Here is a 23,871-nt window from a genome sequence, read left to right as displayed (position 1 = left end):
GGAAATTAGTAGGGGAGCAACTATGTGATTACTATAATGATAATGGACTTGACTCAATTTCCAAAGAAACACTTTATACATATAACTTGGCATTAGGAAATTATATGAGTTATAGAATAAGAAAAAAGAAAAAAGAGCAGGAGGGGGAGGATGCAGATAAACTAGGTGAAAAGGATGAAGAATCAGATAAGAATGGAGTTAAGTACAATTCTGAGTGTGGTGCTTCACAGCAGGAGCCGTTAGGGCATTCTCCATCCATGACCTCCCCCCCTCAATTAACCCGTTATGGGTGGAGGAAGAAGGAGGAGGGGAAGGGACAGTGACACAATCAGCACCACCTATGAAGCAGCCTCTGACAAGATTACAAAAGGCATTGGTTAAGGCTATAAAAAAAGACAGGATATATCTGATTTAAAAATAAATGCATACTCTGTTATTGAAGAGTTCGACTCTTCATGTCAATAAAGGAGAAGATACATACCTTTAGATCTGGAAAAAAATAAGGATTTGAAAAAGGGTTGCACTCTTTATGGGGCTACATTGTCTTATGTTAAGATATTATTAAAGAATTTGACTTATTAAATCTTAACTCCTAATGACTGGAAATCTATAGCAAGGACATGTTTAGAACCTGGACAAAAGTTGTTGTGGCTTTTGGAGTATAGTGAATTATGCAGGATATAAGCCCAACAAAATAGGCAAAATCACCTTTGACCAACTAAAAGGTAAAGGTCAGTATGTAGACACTTTAGCACAGATTAATTACCCTTTGATAGCATAAGAGCAAATTGCCACTGCTGTTATAAAACCTTGGGGCTCCCTCCCAGGAAAAGATGGCGGGGAAGCCTTCATGAAAATAGAGCAAGGTCCCCATGAACTTTTGCTGATTTTGTGGAACGTCTGCAGAAAGCTGTCACAAGAACCAATGGAGAAAATGCAGCTACAAGAATTATGATAAGACAACTGGCTAAGGAAAATGCTAATGATGTTTGTAGAAGAATTATATGGGGACTACACAAAGATGACCCATTTAGAGGAGATCATAAGGCGTTGTGTGACAGTGGGCACAAATGCTTATTATACCCAGACTATGATGAACATGGGAAGAGAGGGTCCCTCTTGGCAAAAGACTTCTAGAGAAATTCATTGATGCTTTCAAAGTGGAAAAATAGGACATCTGTGAGCTCAATGTAGGTATAGAGATAGAGTGAGAAGACAGGGTAAAAAAAGATCCAAAACCCTATGTCCAAAATGCAACCAAGGCTTCCATTGGACCTCAGAATGTAGATTGATCCAGGAAAATGAGATGCAGGGCTTACCTCCAGGGCCCCAGGTGGGGTATAATGACAGCCGAGGTTACACCCAGAGAGTCTTTAGAAATTCATTATTAAGACATGCTCAATCTGCCAAAAGGCAATCAGATGGCAGAAAAGGATTACATGATCAATTAGCCAAAAGGCAATCAGATGGCAGAAAAGAATTACATAATTAATTAGCCAAAAAGCAATCAGATGGTAGAAATGGATTACATGATCAATCAGCCAAAAAGCAATCATATGGGAGAAGGGATTACAATTGGGAAGAATACTTTTTTAACCCAACAGAAGGGCAATGTCCAGTGCAAGCAGCTCTAAAATAATTACCAGGTGATGAGGAGAAATTTAGAAAGTGGTAAATAGAAGGGACTAGATAGGTTAACTGCTGGGAGAAATGGTTTGCTTGTATTTCTACAGAGGGAGAAGGAATCAGATGAGTGCCAACGAGCCATATTCACCTTGCCCATTGGAGAGAGACAGAAAAAATAGAAAAACCTTGAAACAAAGGAGAAGACCTAAGAAACATCTGACACTGAAAGAGTATGGCTGATAATGAGACTGTTATAGAACTTCAAAACCTGCAGGAATCATTGGATTTCCTGAGATGAAAAATTGTTGATAAGACTGTTATAGAACTTCAAAACCAGCAGGAATCATTGATTCTCTAACACATTATGAGACTATTGCAGGACTTCAATACTTGCAGGCATCATTGGATTCCCTACACACATGAAGTAATGGACAATAGATTCCTTTTGGACTATTTTTAGGACTTATGGGCATGTATAATTCTTCATGTTGATTCATGATATTTGCTACATCACTACTAGCCTGTGCTACTATGTGCTTATGTAATTTATGTAATCATGTGTAATACCTCATATGTTGAGATTATGTATACCTGTTTCAAATGAGACTCTTCAGAGTCTCTAATCTAATTTGATTTCCCATTTCCTTGGGTGTTTTCATCTCCCTTCCTGAGATATCAGGAAGGGCATGATCACCTCCTTTTATGATGTTTTCACAACTTTTTTTTGAGGAGTCAGGGAAGGCATAATCACCTCTTTTTTGGGGGTTGTCACCTCCTTGAGAAGTCAAGGAGAGTAACCACCCTATGTTCTAAAACAAAAGAAAGCAGGAGATGTTATGGGTCAGAATTCTGAACTTGAAACAAGGATGTTTACAAGGTACTAAGTGGAATTGAGGAGACAATGGTTATCTTGTTTAGCATGGTTCACCATGATTGATTTAACCTTACAACAAATAATGATTTCCTCATGATATAATGATTGATTTATACTCATTGTAGAGCATATAAGCTAGGAGCCTTAGCCAGGCTTCATTCAGAGAGATTCAGAGGGCAGAGAAGACAGGCAGGAGCTCAAGCTCTCAAAACTAAGGAGAGAGAGATAGGCCTTTAAGAAAGCAACTGGGTTCTAGGAAAGGAGACAAGACTTTGAAAGAGATAATAAAGGATTTGGACTTTAACCCCAGGCTACTCTTGTTATGATTATTGAACTAAACGAAAGCTGCTCCCAGAGATCCCAAGAAAGCCAAACAAGAGAACATTACATCAGTATTTGCCTTTTATATTTCTGTTGAATGTCTTACACCTAATCTGCTGATCTACTGGCTTGTAACCAGGACAGAGTAGCCAACATTGCTATCTAAATTTATTTGAATATAACTCACACCCAAATTGATAAAAGGCCAAAAAATATGAAAAGGCCACTCTCAGAAGAAACGAAAACTTCATATAGCAGTATTTAAAATGTTCAAATCATTATTGTTTGGGAAAATATAAATTTAAGCCATTTTGATATGTAACCTCACAGCTTTCAGATTATATCACATGACAGAAATAAAAATGATAATTGAGAGAGAGGATAAGGAAAAACTGAGACACTATTGTTACTTTGTCTGTGGGGATATGATCTAAGCCAACCATTTTGGACAGAGATTTGAAACTTTGCCAAATAGCAAACTGTAAAATTGTGCATTCCTTTTGAACAAAAAATACACAAGCTGGGTCTGTAACTAAAGACATCAAAGAAAAAAATAGTATATTTATTAAAATATGAGTTTCTTTTGTGCTGACAAGGGATTGCAAATTGAAAGAACCACAAATTGGAAAATGATTAAGTTGTTGTGTATGATTTTGATGGAATATTGTTGTTATATAAGAAATGATGAACAGTCCTGCCATCTGGGGGAGGGGGTGGGGGGGTAAGAGGTGAAAAATTGGAACAAGAGGTTTGGCAATTGTCAATGCTGTAAAGTTACCCATACATATAACTTGTAAATAAAAGGCTGTTAAATAAAAAAAAAAGAAAAAAAAAAAAGAAATGATGAACAGGATGCTTTCAGAAAAGAACCTGTAGAAACTTACATGAAGTGATACATAATAACAGAACCAAAAGAACATTGTATGAAGTAAAATCAATAATGTAATGATGACCCACTGTGAATGACTTAGTTATTCTCAACAATATAATGATTTAAAACAATTCTGAAGGACTTGAGACAAAAAATGCTATCTACTTCCAGAAAAAAGATTGGAGTAAGGATTGAAGCATACTTTTTGACTTTTGACATTCTTTTTTAATGCCTATATTTTCCTTGGATCCTGGCTAATATACAAAAGATTTATATAATGATGTATATATAATTTATATTAAATTGTTAACATTCTCAAGGTGGAGGTTTGAGATAGAGGAAAAGAGAGGTAGAATTGGGAACTCAAACTTTAATTAAAAACATGATTTATTTACATGTAATCAAGAAAAAAAATTAAATAAATTTATTATTTTTTAAAGTAAACAGTAGATTTTGTATCAATTTTCTTATCTCTGAAAAGATGTTATGTGAAGTCCCTCTTCATAAAGGATCCTGCATTCTTGTTGATACTCAGGAGAATTAGTCCTAATGGAACTTTCACCCCAGGGTTTTGAAGGCAGACCATGGAAACCCCAAAGGCAGGAGAAAGTGCCAACTAGACAAATTTTTTTTTCATAAACAACTTACTAAAATTCTACCTCTAACTCTAAGCTAAAGCCCTTCAAAAATCATTGATAATTAAGTCCTGTGAGAATGAGGCATGAGGCATGGGAATAGGTCAGTATCTTTCTTTAGGATAATCTTTAAATATTTTGTAAACAAAGAAGGAACCACTTTCTCAGGTTTCACTTCCCCCCTCCTCTTTTCCCTCCCTCCCCCCCCCCCCGCCCCTGCCTTTGTTATAGACAGTTTAAATCCTTGAGAACTATTTGAACTCATTTCTGTCATATGTTTTGTCTGTTGTCTTGTAGTCATATGAGTGAGCTCTCCACAATTTTCTGTTTTTCTAATGCTAAGTTGAATCTATAATTTTCTAGGAATATAACTTCAGATCTTGTATTTCTCAGGAATATTCAATACCTGGATTTCTTTGAGCAAAAACATTGTTTCTCATGTTTCTCTGAAATGTTGCTTTGAGGTATGTTTAGCTCATCTTCTTAGACGATACTTATTATGGAAGATTCCATTGGGAACATGGACAATTCATGCATAATTATGCAGAATTGAAAATGTTTTATTAAACAGGATTATTTATTGCTCTCCTGATTATATCAGAAGCTACTCTCATTCAAATAAAAAAAAAATGTAAGTTTTTTTGTCTTAGTTCTCTACTCTTTTTCATGAAATTATTATGTTAGTTATCTGACACTTTTTGTATGAGAAATTTATGATATTATATATTATCATATAATAATACATAGATATGTATAATGCACAGATAATAATACATATGACAATAGATGATACAGAGAGTACAGAAAGATGGTATAGTACAAATTAGCCAGGCTTGTATTCATGAAAACCTAAATTAAATGTCTTAGCTTTGATTTAGTGGCTGTGACACTGAACATTTAATCTCAAAGTTATAAACTTCAAAAGAGGTATGAATGTATATTGTTTGTCAGATTTCTACTGAGAAATCCCAAATGCATGAAATCTTAAGTCAAATTCAACTAAAAAAAGTTGGCAGAAGAACATTTATCTCTATTCTATCCATGTGCAATTGACTTGTGCAAGGTTATTAGTTCTGTGCTTCTAAAATATAATGGAAATAATTATCAGAGAGATAGAGGTGGCTCTTAAATGTTGTTGTCACCAAAAAAAACCCAGAAAATTCTCATCAATTACAACTTCTACTCAGTGAGTCATATTTTGGATTTTTCAGTCATACAGAGTTCTCTTTTTTCTATCTCTCATATAAATCTGATTTCAATAGATACCAAGTCAAAGATTTCATCCTTTGAGGAGAAAAAAAAGATATATATATGGTATTGCCATGGTATTTGAGGGAAGAGAAACAAAATTTAAAATGTATAGCCATTTGAAAGAAGGCATCATAGAGTTGATATCTGAGTTTAGCCTTAAAGAAAGATAAATCTCCTGAAGAAAAACAAAGATGGAGCACAACCTTGTTAATTTAATAGGTTGTATGAATTTCTGAAAGCAAGGATGTCCAGGAAACTGTTCATAATTAATTGAATTTAACAAAGATTTCATGAAGGGAAACACTGAGAATATCTACATGGGTATTTTGAAGCCAAATTGATAAAACCACAAATTTCAGTAAAAGAGGCTGTTAAGGGAACATCAAAGTGAAGAAGAAGATAAAGATAAAGTAATGGAAGCAAAAGAAGGAAAGAATATATGGGGAAAGGAGATGTACAACAGTATTAAAACTGTATGGAATACCAGAAGGATAAGGTCCTAATAGAGGATATCACAGTTAAAAATGAGCCCTCTGATTTCTTCAATGCCAAACCAATCTTGGAAAATGGTAACATAGCTTAAAAACACAAGGTTTGGAAAAGAATAACTCTTGAAATGTATTAATTGTTATGATATGAATGAGTTATAAATGAAACTTTCTTCTAATTTTGCTTAGAACATATAATTTAGAGTCTTTCAGTGTAAATTATGTGCAGGTAAATTTGGCTCAAATTAATAAGCCACAGAAACTGAATGATGCCAAATGGAGAATAAATTCTCATTTTGGTTAAGACTTGAACTAGAAGATATCAAATTTTCTTTCCATGTGTATAATAATGTAACTGAGCTACTGATATATTGTAGATTTTTTTTATGATTGGATTTGGATCTGATGTAAGTTTTAATATTACCTTGCAATTTATTGCTTGGTAGACTTTCAATTAGATATGAAGGAATTGAAATAGGTATATCACTGAAGATGAAATTTTATATAGCACTTTCCTCACAAAATACCCATAATCCAGGAAGTTAAATAGTAATTAATTCCGATGGATAGATGAGGAAAGTCATACTGACCTTGTCATTTTCCCAAGTTCAAAAACCTAGTAAATTAGAAAGGAGTTTTGTGTATAGGACTTTTCACCACTACGTTTTTATTTCACTTACCTAGATCTAAATTATATGAAGAACAATAACTTCACCATTAAGCTTCATCAAGTAGATCATATGAAGAGTAAAAATCACCCAATATTTTTTTTTAAATCCTTCTACAAACACATAGGAAGTAGAAATGGAGGATATTGTAGATCAAGAAAGGAATGTGTCCAGTGGCTTTGTGGCTTCCTAGCATCTTCTATATCTAGTATTTTAGGTGGCAATCAACAAATTCACTAAGGCACCATGAGAAAATTCAAGAAACATTTAAGAAATATTCCATTGTTCTACATGTACATGACAGAATAAAACAGAAGGAAAACATACATGTAGTGATTACCCTGTGCCAGGCACTGTGCCAAGCACTTTTTAAAACCAATGTTTCTATTTATCATCCTGAAAATAGCTACTATCATCAATCCATTTGGCATTTGAGATACAAATCAAGGTTAGTAGATTTACCCAGAGTTAAACAGTTTTGTAAATGTCTCAAGCTGGATTTAGCTTAGGACTTCATAACTTCAAGCCCAGTGCTACATCCACTCTACATGGATAGCTGCTATGGATAGCCAGATAGAGGCTTAAATTTAATTAAATTTAAAGCAGGAGAAATTATGGATAAACATAGAGTAGGACTTCTTTTCCTCCAAGAAGGACATTAGTGCATGGCAGTGATCTGTTACACATACAGATAATGTCCTATTAGTAAGTTTTGGGAAGATAATATCTTATGAAATGCCATAGTAGAAGCTAACACCATTTTTACCTACTTGTAAGGTACAAACTTGTACTCACAATTGCGGGACAGTCAAATCATGTGCCTCAATCCCCTATAAGAAATTGGGAACGAGATATTATTATTCTATATTCTTAGACATACCAAAAGGGGAAAAAAAGGATCAACAAGTAAATGCTTTATGAAAATCTGTTAACACATGAATTAAAAGCTGCCTACCAAATAGAACTTGAACAAGATCTTTCTATCCTAAAATGAGATAGAAATACTTTCACCTTAAACATGAAAGATAACTTTTTTTCAGGGGGATTTTCATCAGAGAGAAGACAGATTTTATCTCTATAAAACACTGGAACTGACATTGGGAAAGTGTAAAGACAATTACTTGAGAAAATAAATAAATAATAAATAAATATAAATGAATGAACAAATGAACAAAAAACAAGTGGGCATTTGTTTTGAGTGGTTTGCTCATGCAACCTGAGTTATAAAAAAGCTGTGTAATTCTGCAATTTTCTTTGCAGATGAAGCCCATCTTTTAATAATCTGTTTTTTTTTATTATTACATAGATGGAGATTGGAAGGAATGTGACAGAATTCATCTTATTAGGGCTTACGCAGAATCTGAAGATGCAGAAAATAATCTTTGCCTTCTTTCTGGTCTTGTACATAGTAACACTGACAGGCAACGTTCTCATTGTGGTGACCATCACGAGCAGCCAGTCTTTAAACACCCCCATGTATTTCTTTCTAGCACATTTGTCTTTCATAGATACCATCTATTCATCTTCTTCAGCACCTAAGCTTATCATGGATTCCTTAAAAGAAAAGAAAGTAATCTCCTTCAATTGGTGCATGACCCAGGTCTATGCAGAACATATCTTTGGAGCTACTGAGATCATCTTGCTTACAGTGATGGCTTATGATCGGTACGTTGCCATCTGTAAACCACTCCACTATACTACAATCATGAGCAGGAAAGTGTGTGGTCTTCTTGTGGGGGTAGCTTGGTCAGGGGGCTTTCTCCATGCAACGATCCAGATTCTTTTCACAATCTGGTTACCTTTCTGTGGACCCAACACCATAGATCACTTCATGTGTGACTTGTACCCTTTGCTCAAACTTGTCTGCATGGACACCCATACCCTTGGTCTATTTGTGGCAGCTAATAGTGGTTTCATCTGTCTGTTAAACTTCCTCTTGTTGATGGTCTCCTATGTTGTAATTCTACGTTCCTTGAAGAATCACAATTTGGAGGGTAGACGCAAAGCCCTCTCCACCTGTGTCTCCCATATCACTGTGGTTGTTTTATTTTTTTTGCCTTGCATATTTGTGTACCTGAGGCCAGTCATGACCCTTCCCATAGATAAAGCTGTAGCTGTCTTTTATACTATGGTGGCCCCCATGTTAAATCCTTTAATCTACACATTAAGGAACACAGAGGTGAAAAATGCTATGAGAAAGCTCTGGACTCGGAAAGTGAATTTAAGTGATAAGTAAACAGATCTTAAGAATACATCTTTTGTAATACATGACTTAGGGCAATACAGTACTGGTCCAATGATTATTGTGCCAGGAACTGGAGATTTAAAGAAAATTGACAGCACTTAATATTATATTGCAAGGCACAGACTGAGGTCAGTAAGTAATTATCCAGAGGGAAAAAATATATAGTTTGAAATATAATAGCTTTTGTCTCTCAAATTCCCCAAATTCTTAGGTTGAGTATTTATATTGCTAGACTTATTTTGCATCTTGGTCCCTTATCCAGCAGACTACCTTTCAGGAGTCTCAAGATGCTCTTTGATTCTAAATTGATTCTAAATTGATCAATGCAAATATTCCTGCATCTCTTCCTATTCATGGACATTGGTCTTGTGATCTAATATAAAATTATCTCAGCGTATTTTAACATGTTGACTTGAAAACATTTGCTACAGTTTATCCTAGAAGTTTTAGAAGCTTGATCCTATTGCCATAATTGATATTTACATCTCTGGCTTATGTATTTCCACTATTTTTTTTATTCCTCATTTCTATCATGGCCAAGAGAGAGGGAGAATGTAATAGTTTAAATAATGACAGACATTCATCTTAACTTATTTTACCAGTTGCCTTTGTTAACTATTGTATTATATTTATAACTTTATGTATTATAATTGTTAAGAAATTTTATTATTTACAAAGACTGCCATCACATATTTTCTCATTTGATCAACATAGCAGAGCATTATATAAATCTAATTATCTAGTCTTACTGGATACAGAACTAAAGGGGAAGAAAGAACAATAATCTTTCCCAGAGGTTCAAGAAAATTAAGTGGATGATAGGAGAGTAATTTTAGAGATAATGAGTTCCACTTCTTGGTTTTTGTGGTTTTTTGTTTGTTTTGTTCTTTAAGCAGTGAATATTGAAATATTTACTGTTTTCTAAGTGTCACATAGGTAATATTATTTGAATTCAGTTCTTCTTCACTACAGATCCAGTTTTTTATCTACTACATGTGACATCTCTACATATCTTTGGGTTGCAACACATCCTTAAAACTGCTGAAAGAAAAAAAACAAGATTCTTGACTCTTGGAACTGGAATTATTTTTTAACACATCCTCATTAGGGTCAGATGCTTTGACTTTTGACATTATTTGGATTTGAAATTTAGGTAGATAAATATGTACAATATGAAAATAAAAACGATCTTGGGATTTTCATAATAATTGTAGCTTAATTCCTTTAAATTACTTTGCTGGTCAGGGTAGTTCCAAAAATGATTATTAGGAGCAATTTTCTAAAAGTTATCACTTTTGACACCACAGACACATTTGAATCTCCTATTTTGTAGAGCTCTCTATTGATTTTGTGTAGTAGTTTATAAGTAAACTTCCCTCAAGCATTCCCTCAAAACTTCTCCCAATAAATGATATTCTAATCTTTCCTAAATTATTTCTAGATGGCCTAAGTTTACAACCTACTGAAACAACCCAATTTCCTTTTGAATATCACTATTTGGTAGCTAGGTTTTCTTTCTATTGAGCTAATATCCACAATTTTAAATAATTCATCCAATTTCTTTGTGTCTATATAGAATGATTCAATTTTCTAAGCTGCATAACTAGAAAAGTAATTTCTTTAGGAAGTTCTGTCTTCTTTTCAGAAAACTCTGTTTTCCAAACAATTTTAAACTGTCTCTGTTTGGAATGCATGTTCAAAATTATGCACTAGTATTATAACAAAATGCAAAAAAACCCTTCAAAACCCAATTAATTATTAATGGTGCTGCTTCCAACAATCATGAGAATAAAGACAATGCACTTATCTGTATTTAGCATTTCTCCTTTACTTTGTTTATTATTAAACAATGATTTTCTTTTTTCTTTCCTTTTCTTTTTTTGCTCAAAGCAGGGAATATTTGAAAGGTTTATAGAACTATTGGAGCTAAGAGGAAAAAAATAATTAAGAAATAGTAGTTAGCATCTGCCACCAAAATGTGACTGGAAAAACTATTTTTTTTTTCAGTTTTGTGAAGTCAATAAGAGAATCCTGATACAGTTAAGGAGTAGATATTCAGAGTATGATGATAAGCCTTCAATAGACTTTCAAAGTGGGAAGGCAACTGCCCACTTTTGGTCTTTGACAAGTAAATAAATTATATCATGGAAAAAATAGAAGCTCCCAAAGGTTGCTAAGATTTAATCAAAATAATAAAAAAAACTTCAGAATAAAATGATAATATTCATCATAGCTACTACTAAAGAAAAAGTTTAGAAAAGATATATATATATAGATAGATAGATAGAGATCTATTTATATCTATCTATCTATCTATATCTCAGAAATTATTCACTGGTCAATAAATCATGTCTGAAGGCATAGAAAAGAGGAGAATGTATATGCTGGCAATTCCTTGTACTCTAAATTTCTGTGTTGGATTTTTTCTGGACTAAGTAATCATGTGTCTAGGATCTTTCTAGAGCTGGGCAATCTTTGGATCAGAGGACCCCCCGAATGTGAAAAAGGGGTCAACCTAGGGCAGAAATTGAGAAGGCCAAAGATTCCATGTCCCATGATGGTAAGAATGGATCCCTGACAGGTTTTACCAGCCTCTGTGAGATGTGACATTCTCTCTTAAATAAACTAGCAAAACATTAAAGAATTAATCAAATTAGTGATTCAATCAATAAATTGGCGATAATAAATTGATAAACAGTAAGATGATTTCAGAAACTTAAAGGAGATATAGTGGGAAAGCACAACACAATACCTGATACATAGTAAGTTCTATATAAATATTACAATAATTATATTATCAAAAACAGGCCAAAATAAAGGTATATAAATATAGGTTTAGATAACATAACTGCATAATCTGAATCTCAAATACACTACAATAACAATAGCAATAAAAGCAGAAGTTTCAATCATGTTATCAGATAAAACAAAAATATTTTAATTGCATAAGGATACAAAAGCAAAGTACATTTTGCTTGAATCAATTATATGAAACAAACTAGTATAAATATTAAATTTATGTTTCAAATACATGATATATAAATTCATAAAGAAAAAAATAACACAGCCACAAGAAGAGACAATGATATAATGATAACATGATATTTCAATGCCCCTCTTTCTGTTTTGTGTCATTCTAAAAGAAAGATAAACAAAAGGAAAATAGGAATTGAAAAAATCACTGGAAAAAAGTGAATTTTTATTTTAAAGGGAATATATATATATTTTTTTTTTCTGTGCTGCATGAAACTTTTATGAAAAATAGTTCTCGATATCAGAACAGATATTGCAAACAAATGCAGAAAAACAAATTTTCATCATTTACAAATAACATAATTAAAATATGAATCAAAATTCTTTCTTTTAAAAAAGAATTCTCCTTGGAGATTAATAAGTGAATTCCAAATAATGAGGTGGTCAAAGAATAAATCTTTAAAAGTAGTGTATTAAAATGGTGTTAATGAAACAATGTATCCAAATTTCTGATATACAACTAAATACAAACTCAGAATGGGGAAACCATGTCATTATATATATATTTATATTTATATTTATATTTGTATATAAATATATAAAGCTGAAACAAGAGAGTTAGTGAAATTTATATCATGTACAAATTGCATATATACAAAAATCTCTCTCTATATATATACAGAGAATATGCATATATTGTAGAATGTTAAATACATGTATGTATAACATAATATTGTTAATTTTTTGTCCATACATACTCATATATGCATAGATTGAAATACATATCAGCCTAGAGCAGAATGGAAATACCATCAAAAGAAAATTAATAAGAAGTTAAAAAAAAAGAACTAATAAGCAAAACTTGAAGTTGTGTATGTGAAAATGAAAGAAATATTCTTGGATAAGTTAATTTAAAAACAAAAGAAAACATATCCCTATCAAAAATTAAATGAGAATACCATAGGTGAAGATGAAGTCAAGCAATCATCAGAAGTTATCTTGACCAATTACATGCCAGTAAAATTCATAATTTGAGAGAAATAAATGAATATTTAATCTCTATATATTGCTCAGATAAATAAAGGAAATAGAATACTGTTATGGATCTTAGGAAGAAAAAATAAGATTAATCCATAAATGAGTTCCTTAAGAAATAATCCCTGTGTCTAGATGGATTCACAAATGAATTTTTCCCAATATTTAAGGAACTATTAATCCCATTAATCTAATAAGTAGGCCTTATTGTATATTCTCATATACTGACTATGTTTAATGTTCTCATACACTTGACCTCAGTTTTCACTAAGCCATGGAGGGCAGTCACTGGGGCAGTCAAAATGGTATGTGACTTAGATATAATAGATGGTATCAAAAGCAGATTAGGAGAGCAGAAAATAGGAGAGTATGGGAAATACTTACCGATAAGGAAAGAATTTTAGGACCAAAATTGAGAGAAAGAACCCATGGGATATAAGGTAGATAATTAAAATTTCATTAAATAAAAAAAAATCAGCAAATGACATGGAAACAATCAAGATTAGAACTAGACTGAGTGGGGAAAAAAGAAGAGAAAAGAAATTTAAAGAATATTTCTTTGATAAAAGGTTATTTTGTAAATGCATAGAGAACCAAGTCAAATTTATATGAATATGAGCTTCTCTGACTGAGAGATGAACAAAAAATATGAACAGGCAGTTTTCAGAAGAAAATATAAAAAAATACCTATAGTAATATAAAAAATTGTTCTAAATCACCATTGTTTAGAAAAATGCAAATTAAAGGGACTCTGAAAAACCACCTTATAATTATCTAATTGGCTTTTGTGACAGAAAAGGAAAATGGCCAATGTTTGAGGGAATGTGGAAAAATCTAGACACTATTGCAGTGTTATTGGTATTATGATCTAAGTCAACCATTTAGGACAGGAATTGGAAATTATTATCAAACAGTTATAAAATGGAATTTTACAAACCCAGAAATAACTCCTCTGGATTTATAGCCCATATACATCAGAGGAAAAGGAAAAAGAAGTATATATTTTAAAATATTTGTGACAGTTTTTTTTTTGGTGACAAATGATTGGAAATTGGGGGAATATACACCAATTGGAGAATGACTGAATAAGTTGTGCTATATGATCTTTGTGGAATATATTTTTGCTATAAGAAGTGTTGAACAATATACTTTCAGAAAAACCATGAGAGACTTACAAGAACTGATGCATATACAATGAACAGGAACAAAAGAACATTTTAAGCAGTTATAGCAATAATATAATAATCATCTGCTGTGAATGACTTAGCTATTTTCACCAATGCAATATTGTAAGATAATCCTGGAAGACTTGGAATGAAAAATACTATCTGCTTGCAGAGAATGATGCATACTCTCATTTTTTACTTTATTCTTCTTTTATGTCTACATCTTATTTGCAGCTATTATGCAAATGTTTTGTATGACTGCATATGTATAATTTATATGCAATTTTTTGCCTTCTTGAAGAAGAGGACTGAGAAGGAAGAAGAGAGAGAAAATTTGGAACTCAAAATTTAAGAAAGAACAAATGTTGAAAATACTTATTTACATGTGATTTAGAAGTTTTAAAAATAAAATAAAATAAATTGAATTTTGCATCTATTTCCCCCAAACTGAAATGATATTGTGTGAAATTTCTCCTTACATAGGACTTTGAATCCTTCCTTATACTCAGGAGAATGTCTTAATGGAACTTGTACCCTATGGCTTTGATGGCAGAAAGTGGAAACCCTAATGGCAGGGAAAAGAGCCAAATAGATCTATTCTACTAAGACAAAGCACTTCAAGAATCATTGATAATTAAGTCCTGTGAGAATGAAGAATGAGACATGAAAAGAGGTCAGTATTCTTTTTTTAAGATCCTCTTTAAACATGTTGTAAACAAAGAAGAAATCATTTTCTCATTTTTTTTCCTTGTATGGATATTTGAAGAAGTGGAATGGTTTGAGAGAACCACTTGGATTCATTTCCATCATAGGTTTTGTCTATTGTTCTGTGATTATAGGAGTGAGTTTTACATAATTCATTGTTTTCCTAATGCTAAATTCAATCTGGGATTTTCTGAGAATATAGTTTCAGTTTCTCTACTTCTCAGGAAGGTAAGTATATGGATTATTTTGACTAAAAACAATGCTTCTCATGTCTCTCTGAAATATTGCTTTCATCTTAGAAGATATTTATCACAGAAGGCTTCATTGGGAACTTGGACAGTCCATACATACTTATGCAGAAATGAATGTGTTTCATTAAGCAGTGATATGTTTTGTACTGAAAATATCAGAAGCTATTCACATTTAAATACAGCACAAATGTAAGTTTCTCAACTTAGAATATTTTTATCAGTTAATTCATAATGAAATAATACTTTTTCACTCAAGTTCTTGAAATATATTATTAGCTGTTGAATACTTTTTGGACATAAAATGTATATAATAAAACATTATATAATATAGGAAGCTGGTATAGTGGGTAATGAGTCAGGCTTCTTGTATTCATGAAAACCTAGCAAAATCTTACCTTCAACATAATAGATGTGACATTGGAAAATTCACATAACCCCAAATTTTTATGGTTACAAATTTCAAATGAGAGATGAATATGTATTGGTCAGGGTGGGAATTCCCTTCTGAAAGATTCTAAATGAATAAAATATAGGCTAAATTCTACAATAAAAAAGTCCACAGAAACACATTTATCTCTCCTCTATCCATGAGCTATTGGTCAATACAAAGTTATTAGTTCTGGGCTTCTAAAATTCAACACAGATATTGCACTATAGTGATAGAAATAGGTCTAAAGTCATATTCTCACCAACAAAACAAATGATTCCCATTAACAGAAATTCCCATTGAGTCAGATTTTTTCACATTTTTCTGTCTCTCTCTCTCTCTCTTTTTTCTTTCTTTCTCTCCTGTCCTTGTCTGTCTCTGTCTCTCTGGTTGTCTCTATCGCTGTCTGTTTCTTCCTCACCGCTATAGGTCATAAAAATTTGGTTTCAATAAATTTAAAGACAAAGACTTTTATCTTTTGAGTAAAAATAAAGAAGTTCTAGAGTCTGAAATCTTTTGTACATAGTAATGTCAATTGAAAATCTCATATATGTATGTTCATTGCTTTTTGTTGTTGTTGCAATATAAATCACTTCAGCAAGTCTTAAAAGTCTAAATAGCCATCAATAGTAGAAGAAAATCCAATGAAAAGAGGTAATAATAAAAAAAATGAATGAATATCACAGATGAATCTAATGATTTGAGTTACCTAACACAATATAGAACTTGGGGTCAAGAATCAAGGGAAAAAATAAGTTCAAATTTAAACTCAGAGACTTACTAACTGTGTTTTACTGTATAATCCCATGCTTTAGTTTCATTTGCAAAATGTATATGAAGAACAATCTTTATCTAACAGGTTTATTATGAGGATAAAATGATATATTATTTATAAAATGCATTATAAACTTTAAAGCACTATATAAATTTTAGCTATTTTTTCCATAGTTCTTAGGATTTGGAGGCTGTTATTGAGTGTGTATGTGTGTTTATGTGTGTATTTGTTTTGCTATTAATGTCTCATTAAATTATATGCACAGTTGGGCTTTTATAGGTAAGCAAAGCATGAGTATTACTCTTTAGGGCTACACCGTTAATGTAGAAATACAAATAATAAATTCAGATAACTCCCAGTTAAGATTGTCTGAGGAAATCTATACTGCAGTCACCATACCACCCAGAATATAACTCTTCTCACCTAAGGATATCTGAGGTACCATTTCCTGAATGTACCATGAATCAGAGCACAATAAACTGAAAACATGACATGATATTCATATACCCATGCATCTATGATACAAGGATATTTGATGAAGGAGGAAGAAAATTAACAAATGGTTTTATGAAGGTGACCATCATAAGAAAGTTGGTATCTGAATTTAGGCTTAAGCAAAGAGAAGCCTCCTGAAAATAAGTGAGGGTGGAACATATTTTTTGTTGAAGCTGATAGTTTTTATGAGGTTACAAAAGCAAGAATGTTTAGCTTTTTATTTTTCAAAATACATGCAAAGATAGTTTTCCACATTCACCCTGCCAAAATCTTGTGTTCCAATTTTTTCTCCTTTCCTCCTTCCCTCCCCCTCCTTTGGACAGCAAGTAATCCAAACTATGATAAATGTGTGCAATTCTTCTAAGCATATTCAGGAAATTGTCAATTATTCAACTATACAGTACATATATTTCATGAAGGAAAACACTGTGAATATCCAGAGAGATAGTTGGAAACAAAGTCGATGAAACTATAAATTTTTTTGGGGGGGGTTTCTTTTTTTTTTCTTTTTTTTTTATTTAATAGCCTTTTATTTACAGGATATATGCATGGGTAACTTTACAGCATTAACAATTGCCAAACCTCTTGTTCCAATTTTTCACCTCTTACCCCCCCACCCCCTCCCCTAGATGGCAGGATGACCAGTAGATGTTAAACATTAAAATATAAATTAGATACACAATAAGTATACATACCAAAACGTTATTTTGCTGCTGTACAAAAAGAATCAGACTCTGAAATATTGTACAATTAGCTTGTGAAGGAAATAAAAAATGTAGGTGGGCATAAATATAGGGATTGGGAATTCAATGTAATGGTTTTTAGTCATCTCCCAGAGTTCTTTTTCTGGGCATAGCTAGTTCAGTTCATTACTGCTCCATTAGAAATGATTTGGTTGATCTCGTTGCTGAGGATGGCCTGATCCATCAGAACTGGTCATCATCTAGTATTGTTGTTGAAGTATATAATGATCTCCTGGTCCTGCTCATTTCAGTCAGCATCAGTTCGTGTTAGGTCTCTCCAGGCCTTTCTGAAATCATCCTGTTGGTCATTTCTTACAGAACAGTAATATTCCATAATATTCATATACCACAATTTATTCAGCCATTCTCCAACTGATGGACATCCATTCAGGAAACTATAAATTTCAATAAAAGACGCTCATAAGGGGACATAAGTGAGTTAAAACAATAAGAGAAAATAAAGTAATGGCAGCAAAAAAAAAAATAAAGACTATATCTTAGAAAGGGATATACAATAGGATTAAAATGGATGGCAGAGCAGAAGGATAAGTCCTGAACAGAGTATATCGCAAATGAAAATTGAGAACTTAAATGCCATTTTAATTATTACTTACATGTCAATCAATTTCTTAAGTGCCAAACTAATCTTGAAAATCATCACAAGTTATTAAAAATAAAAAGTTGAAAAGGACAAGTCTTGAAATGTCAAAAGCACTATATTATAAGGCAAAATTAATTTGTTCTAGATCATATAATTAGAATTGATGAGTGTAAATTATGTCTTACAATATGAATCCATGTGGGGATTGAATGATTTCAAATGGAGAGTAAATTCACATTTGGGTTGAAACTTGAACTAGAAGATTCCAAATTTCCTTTTCATGTATACAATATTGAGATCATATTGGGAAGACTTATTGGGGAACATTTGCTCCCTTGATGATTGAATTTGGCATGTGAAGATTTCAGTTTTAAACATTAATTTTTAAGTTATTACTTGTTAGACCCACAATTTAAAGATGAAGGATATAACTATATCATGTGATGATTTAAATTTTAGAAATGTAGAAATTTTATATAGCATGTTTCTCACAAAACCACAGAAAACCATGTAGTTAAATAGTAATTAATTCCTACTGATAGATGAAGAAAGTCAAACTATTAAGAATACAGGGGTCATTGATAGTTCTTTTCAACAATGAGATGATTGAGGCCAATTCCAATGATCTTGTAATGAAGAGAGCCATCTACACCCAGAGAGAGGACGGTGGGAACAGACTGTGGATCACAACATGGCATTCTCACTCTTTTTATTGTTGTTTGCTTGCATTTTTTTTCTCATATTTCCCTTTTTGATCTGATTTTTTTTTGTGCAGAATGATAGTTTTATAAATATATATATATATATACACATATTGAATTTAATATATATTTTAACATGTTTTACATATATTCAATTACTTGCCATCTAGGCGAGGGGGTGGGAAGAAAAGGGGGGGGGGAATTTGGAGCACAAAGTTTTGCAAAGGTCAGTGTTGAAAAATTATCCATGAATATTTTGGAAAAAAAATTAATAAAAAAAGAATACAGGGTTGCTTACCTACAGGCTTTTATTTCACTTTCCTACATCTTAATTACATAAAAGTCAATTAGTTCACTGATGAAGAATAGTTTCTTCAAGGTTGTCATAAGAACAATGAAAGTTGACCAGTTTTTCTTTCAAACTTCTAAGAACACATGACAAAATAGAGTTAGAGGATACTAAGGTTATCCTTGTACAAGAATAAGCTGAAGTTCATAAAGTGTTTAATGGGTATTGATTTTTGTGGTTTCTGTATCTTTTTGATTTCATGTCACACATTCAAGATGTCAGCATGAAATAAATCATGAAGAATTTGTGATAGTATCTCATTGTTCCACATTTCCTTGGGAGCAGAAGTGAGGGGGACAAGTTTGGATAGCATTGACTTTGTGCCAGCACTGTGCTAAAAGCTTTAAAAAAACAATTAATGTTTCTTTCAATCATCTTGAAAAGTAGCTATCATCATCATGATTAACAAAAGGAAACCAACCTTAATAGCCAGGGTCACACAAATTGAAAGTGTCTGAGGCTATATTTGTCTCAGTACTTCATGACCTGATGTTTAGGACTACATCCACTGTGTCATCAGTTTCCATGGACAGTTGAATATAATCTTAACCTCTATTAAATTTAAAACAGAAGAAATTATAAATACATAGTTGGTAGGAATTCTTTACCTTCAGGGGCCATGCCCATGGCATTAATCTATTATACAGTCAAAAGATGTCCTCTCAACAAGTTTTGGGAAGATGGTGCCTTAAATATCATAAACAGGTATACTTTATTATTTACTTCTAGGGGACAATCAGGTGTTCAGAACTGTGACACAACCAGACAATGTTTTCCAAACCTACTAGGAGAAATCTGTGATCAGTAAAGAGATTATCCTACATACAAAAAAAAAAAAAAAAAAACAAAGGAATGACAAGTAAATGTTTTTTCAAACTTTGCTAACATATGGATTAAATGTCATTCACTCAAATAGAACTTGGAAAAGTCCTTTATACCCTTAACCTTTATGGTTTAAGAAATTTTCTCCAGAGGATTCTCTTCACAAAGGGGACTAACTATTGTCTTTAAAATTAAAAATTGAAAGATGCATTGGAAAGGTGTAAAATCACAAAAACTTGAGAAACTTAAAAAAAAAATAACAACCTAATAACAATTGGACCTTTGTTCTGGATGATTTGCTTATAGTTGTATATTGAATTATTTTAATTACTGCTTATTTTCTTTGCAGATAAAGCCATTTCTTGTGATTCTGTTCTTTCATTTCACATAGATGGAAAAAGGACGGAATGTGACAGAATTCATCTTATTAGGACTTACACAGAATTTGAAGATGCAGAAAGTAATATTTGTCTTGTTTCTGATCTTATACATAGTAACACTGACAGGCAATCTTCTCATTATGGTGACAATCAGCAACAGTCAGACTCTAAACTCCCCTATGTATTTCTTCCTGGCACATTTATCTTTTATAGATATAATATTTTCATCTTCTTCAGCACCTAAACTTATTGTGGACTCCCTAAAAGAGGAGAAAACAATCTCCTTCAATTGGTGCATGACCCAAGTCTATGCAGAACATGCCTTTGGGGCTGCTGAGATCATCTTGCTCACAGTGATGGCCTATGATAGGTATGTTGCCATCTGTAAACCACTCCACTATACTACAATCATGAGCAGGAAGTTGTGTGGTCTCCTGGTGGGGGTAGCTTGGACAGGGGGCTTTCTCCATGCAACGATCCAGATTCTTTTCACAATCTGGTTGCCTTTCTGTGGACCCAATATTATAGATCATTTCATGTGTGACTTGTACCCTTTGCTCAATCTTGTCTGCATGGATACCCATACCCTTGGTCTATTTGTGGCAGCTAATAGTGGCTTCAACTGTCTGTTAAACTTCTTCCTGTTGATGATTTCTTATGCTGTCATTCTGCGCTCCCTGAAGAACCATAGTGCAGAAGGCAGACACAAAGCCCTCTCCACCTGTGTCTCTCATATCACTGTGGTTGTCTTATTTTTTTTGCCTTGTATATTTGTGTACCTGAGGCCAGTGATGACCCTTCCTGTAGATAAAGCTGTGGCTGTCTTTTACAGTATGGTGGCTCCTGTGTTAAACCCTTTAATCTACACACTAAGAAATGCAGAGGTTAAAAATGCTATGAGGAAGCTCTGGACTCAGAAAGTGAATTTAAATAATAAGTAAATAGATCTGTAAGATAACATCCTCATAAATAATCATATATGAGAACTGAAAGCAAAGTATTAAATAGGACTGGTCCAATGGTCATTGTACCAGGACCATGAGATTGAAGAATCATTAACAGTACTTGATAAAAGTCATAGACTGGTGAGATCAGCAATTAATTACCCAGAAAAAAGTAGATTTTGATATGGAATAATTTTTATCTCTCTCCTCTTTCAAAACTCTAGGCCGATCATTTCCACAATTTAAGATGTCTTTTGTCCCCTGCTCCCTTACCCAGAAGACTCCTTTTCAGAATCCTCAAGATATTCCAAGGTTTCTTTTGATCTAAGCAAATATCCCTCCATCTCCCCTATGTGTGGATACTCCTCCCATAATCTAATTAAAAAAAAAAACTCATTGTATTTTAACAAGTGGATCTGAAGGCATTTGTTACACCTTATCCTAAAAGCTTTAGTTTAGAAAAGTTTGATCCTGAAATTGATATTTACATCTCTGGTTTATGAATTTCCATAATTTTTAATTCCTTATTTCTATGATGGTCAAGAGGGAAAGAGAATGTGGTAGATTAAATAATGAAAGAAATTCACATTAACTTCTTTTACCATCTTTTTTTTTTTTTTACAAATATATTTATGTACTATAATTTTGAAGAATTTTATTATTTGCAAAGCCTGCTTGAATTTCTTATGTTATTTGTTCAACATATCAGAAAATTATGTAAATTTAAAGTTTAATTACTTATCTAGTTTTATTCTCTACAGAGTTAAAGGGAAAGAAGGAAAAATACCCTTTTCCAGAGGCTGAAGACCATGGTTTTAAAGAGGCCAACCTACTTATTTGATATCCGTTCATGTTTTGTTTTTAATCAGTGAAATACTGAGAAATTTAGTGACTTCTAAAGGTCACATATGCAATATCATGTGAGATGGAATATGAAATATTAGAGGTAGAATCTGAGGTTTTCTTCACTACAGGTGCAGTGCAGTCAATTACTATATGCAATGATCTCTAAATGGATTGCTTAGGGTTGGATCACTAGCAGTGCTAGAAAAAGAAACAATATTCCTGACTTTTGACACTGAAATTAGTATTACTCCATCATTGCTAGGGGCTAATATTATGAGTTTTATCACCAGAATATAGCACTGTTTGGATCTGAAAGTCAGGTAGATATAAATGTACAATCTGAAAATAAATACTGCCTTGCAAATTTCAGAACAATTAGAGTTTGTCTTTTTAAGTACTTTGCAGGAAGTGTGGGGATTATTAAGAGTAAGTCTCTAAAATTTATCATTTTTGATACCACAGATTTATTACAGCTCCTATTTTGCAAATACCTCAGAGAATATCAATTGTAAACAGTACTTGACCAGAAAAAAAAATCCTTCCAAAAATCCCTCAAAACTTAAGTAAGTGATCAACCTATCTTTCCTAAATCATTTCTAGGTTATCTAAGTTTAATACTCTACTTGGGTTACTCATTACCCTTCTGAATATCACTCTGGTAATTAATTTTTCCTGCCATTGAACTAAAATTTGTAAGTTATAGTAATTCATCCAATTTGTGCCCTTTCTGTATATATAGAATGATTCAATATTCTAAGCTACATTCCTGGAAAAGTAATTTTTTTCCCTTATTGATGGTATTATTACTGTCTGACTCTACCTGACCCCATTTGGGATTTTCTTTTTTCCTTTTTTTAAAATATAACAATAGTTTTTTTTTTTTTTTTTCCAAAACACAAACAAAGATAGATTTTAACCTCCCTTTCTGCAGAACATTGTTTTCCAAAATTTTCTCCCTCCCTTCCCAATACTCCCTTCCCCTAGACAGTAGTTAAGGTTAAACATGTGTAGTTGTTCTAAACATATTTCCACATTATTATGATGCACAAATAAAACTAGATCAAAAGGGGAAAAAGTGAGAACAGAAAACAAACAACCACCGCCAGAAAAACAAAAGTGAAAATACTATGTTTTGATCCACATTCAATCCCCAGAGTCTTCTTTTTGGGTGCAGATAGTTCTATTCATGATAAGACCATTGGAACTGGCCTGAATCACCTTGCTATTGAAAAGAGCTATGTTCATCACAATTGATCATTGTATAATCTTGTAGTTGCTGTATACAATGTTCTCTTGGTTCTACTCACTTCACTTAGCATCAGTTCATGTAAGTCTATCCAGGCCTTTCTGAAATCATCCTGCTGATTGTTTCTTATAGAACAATAATATTCCATTACATTCATATGCTATAACTTATTCAGCCATTCTTCAACTGATGGGCATCCACTCAGTTTCCAGTTCCTTGACATGATAAAAAGGGCTGCTACAAATATTTTTGCACATGTGGTTTCTTTTCCATTTTTTATTAATCTCTTTGGGATACAGGCTCAGGAAAGATACTGTTGTTGGACCAAATAAGGGCATGCACAGTTTGATAGCTCTTTGGGCTTAGTTCCATATTGCTATCCAAAATGCTTTGGTCAGTTCACAACTCTACCAACAATGTATTAATGTCCCAG

At 32.7% G+C, this 23,871-nt stretch overlaps 2 protein-coding genes across 2 annotated transcripts; both read left to right on the top strand.

The window, feature by feature from the left end:
- The first annotated feature begins 8,040 nt into the window (after positions 1-8,040).
- Positions 8,041-8,970, top strand: LOC100920148 (olfactory receptor 4C12-like). The gene has a single exon (XM_003773765.1). The coding sequence runs from the start codon at positions 8,041-8,043 to the stop codon at positions 8,968-8,970; it is 930 nt and encodes a 309-aa protein (XP_003773813.1).
- Positions 8,971-20,413: 11,443 nt separating this feature from the next.
- On the top strand, positions 20,414-21,343 carry LOC100920407 (olfactory receptor 4C12-like). The gene has a single exon (XM_003773766.1). The coding sequence runs from the start codon at positions 20,414-20,416 to the stop codon at positions 21,341-21,343; it is 930 nt and encodes a 309-aa protein (XP_003773814.1).
- Positions 21,344-23,871: the final 2,528 nt, after the last annotated feature.

This window comes from Sarcophilus harrisii, chromosome 6 (genome assembly GCF_902635505.1).
Source record: "Sarcophilus harrisii chromosome 6, mSarHar1.11, whole genome shotgun sequence".
In the NCBI taxonomy this organism is placed as follows: Eukaryota; Metazoa; Chordata; class Mammalia; order Dasyuromorphia; family Dasyuridae; genus Sarcophilus; species Sarcophilus harrisii.
Note: the sequence above shows the minus strand (reverse complement) of the source record. Positions and strands in the feature narration are given on the sequence as shown.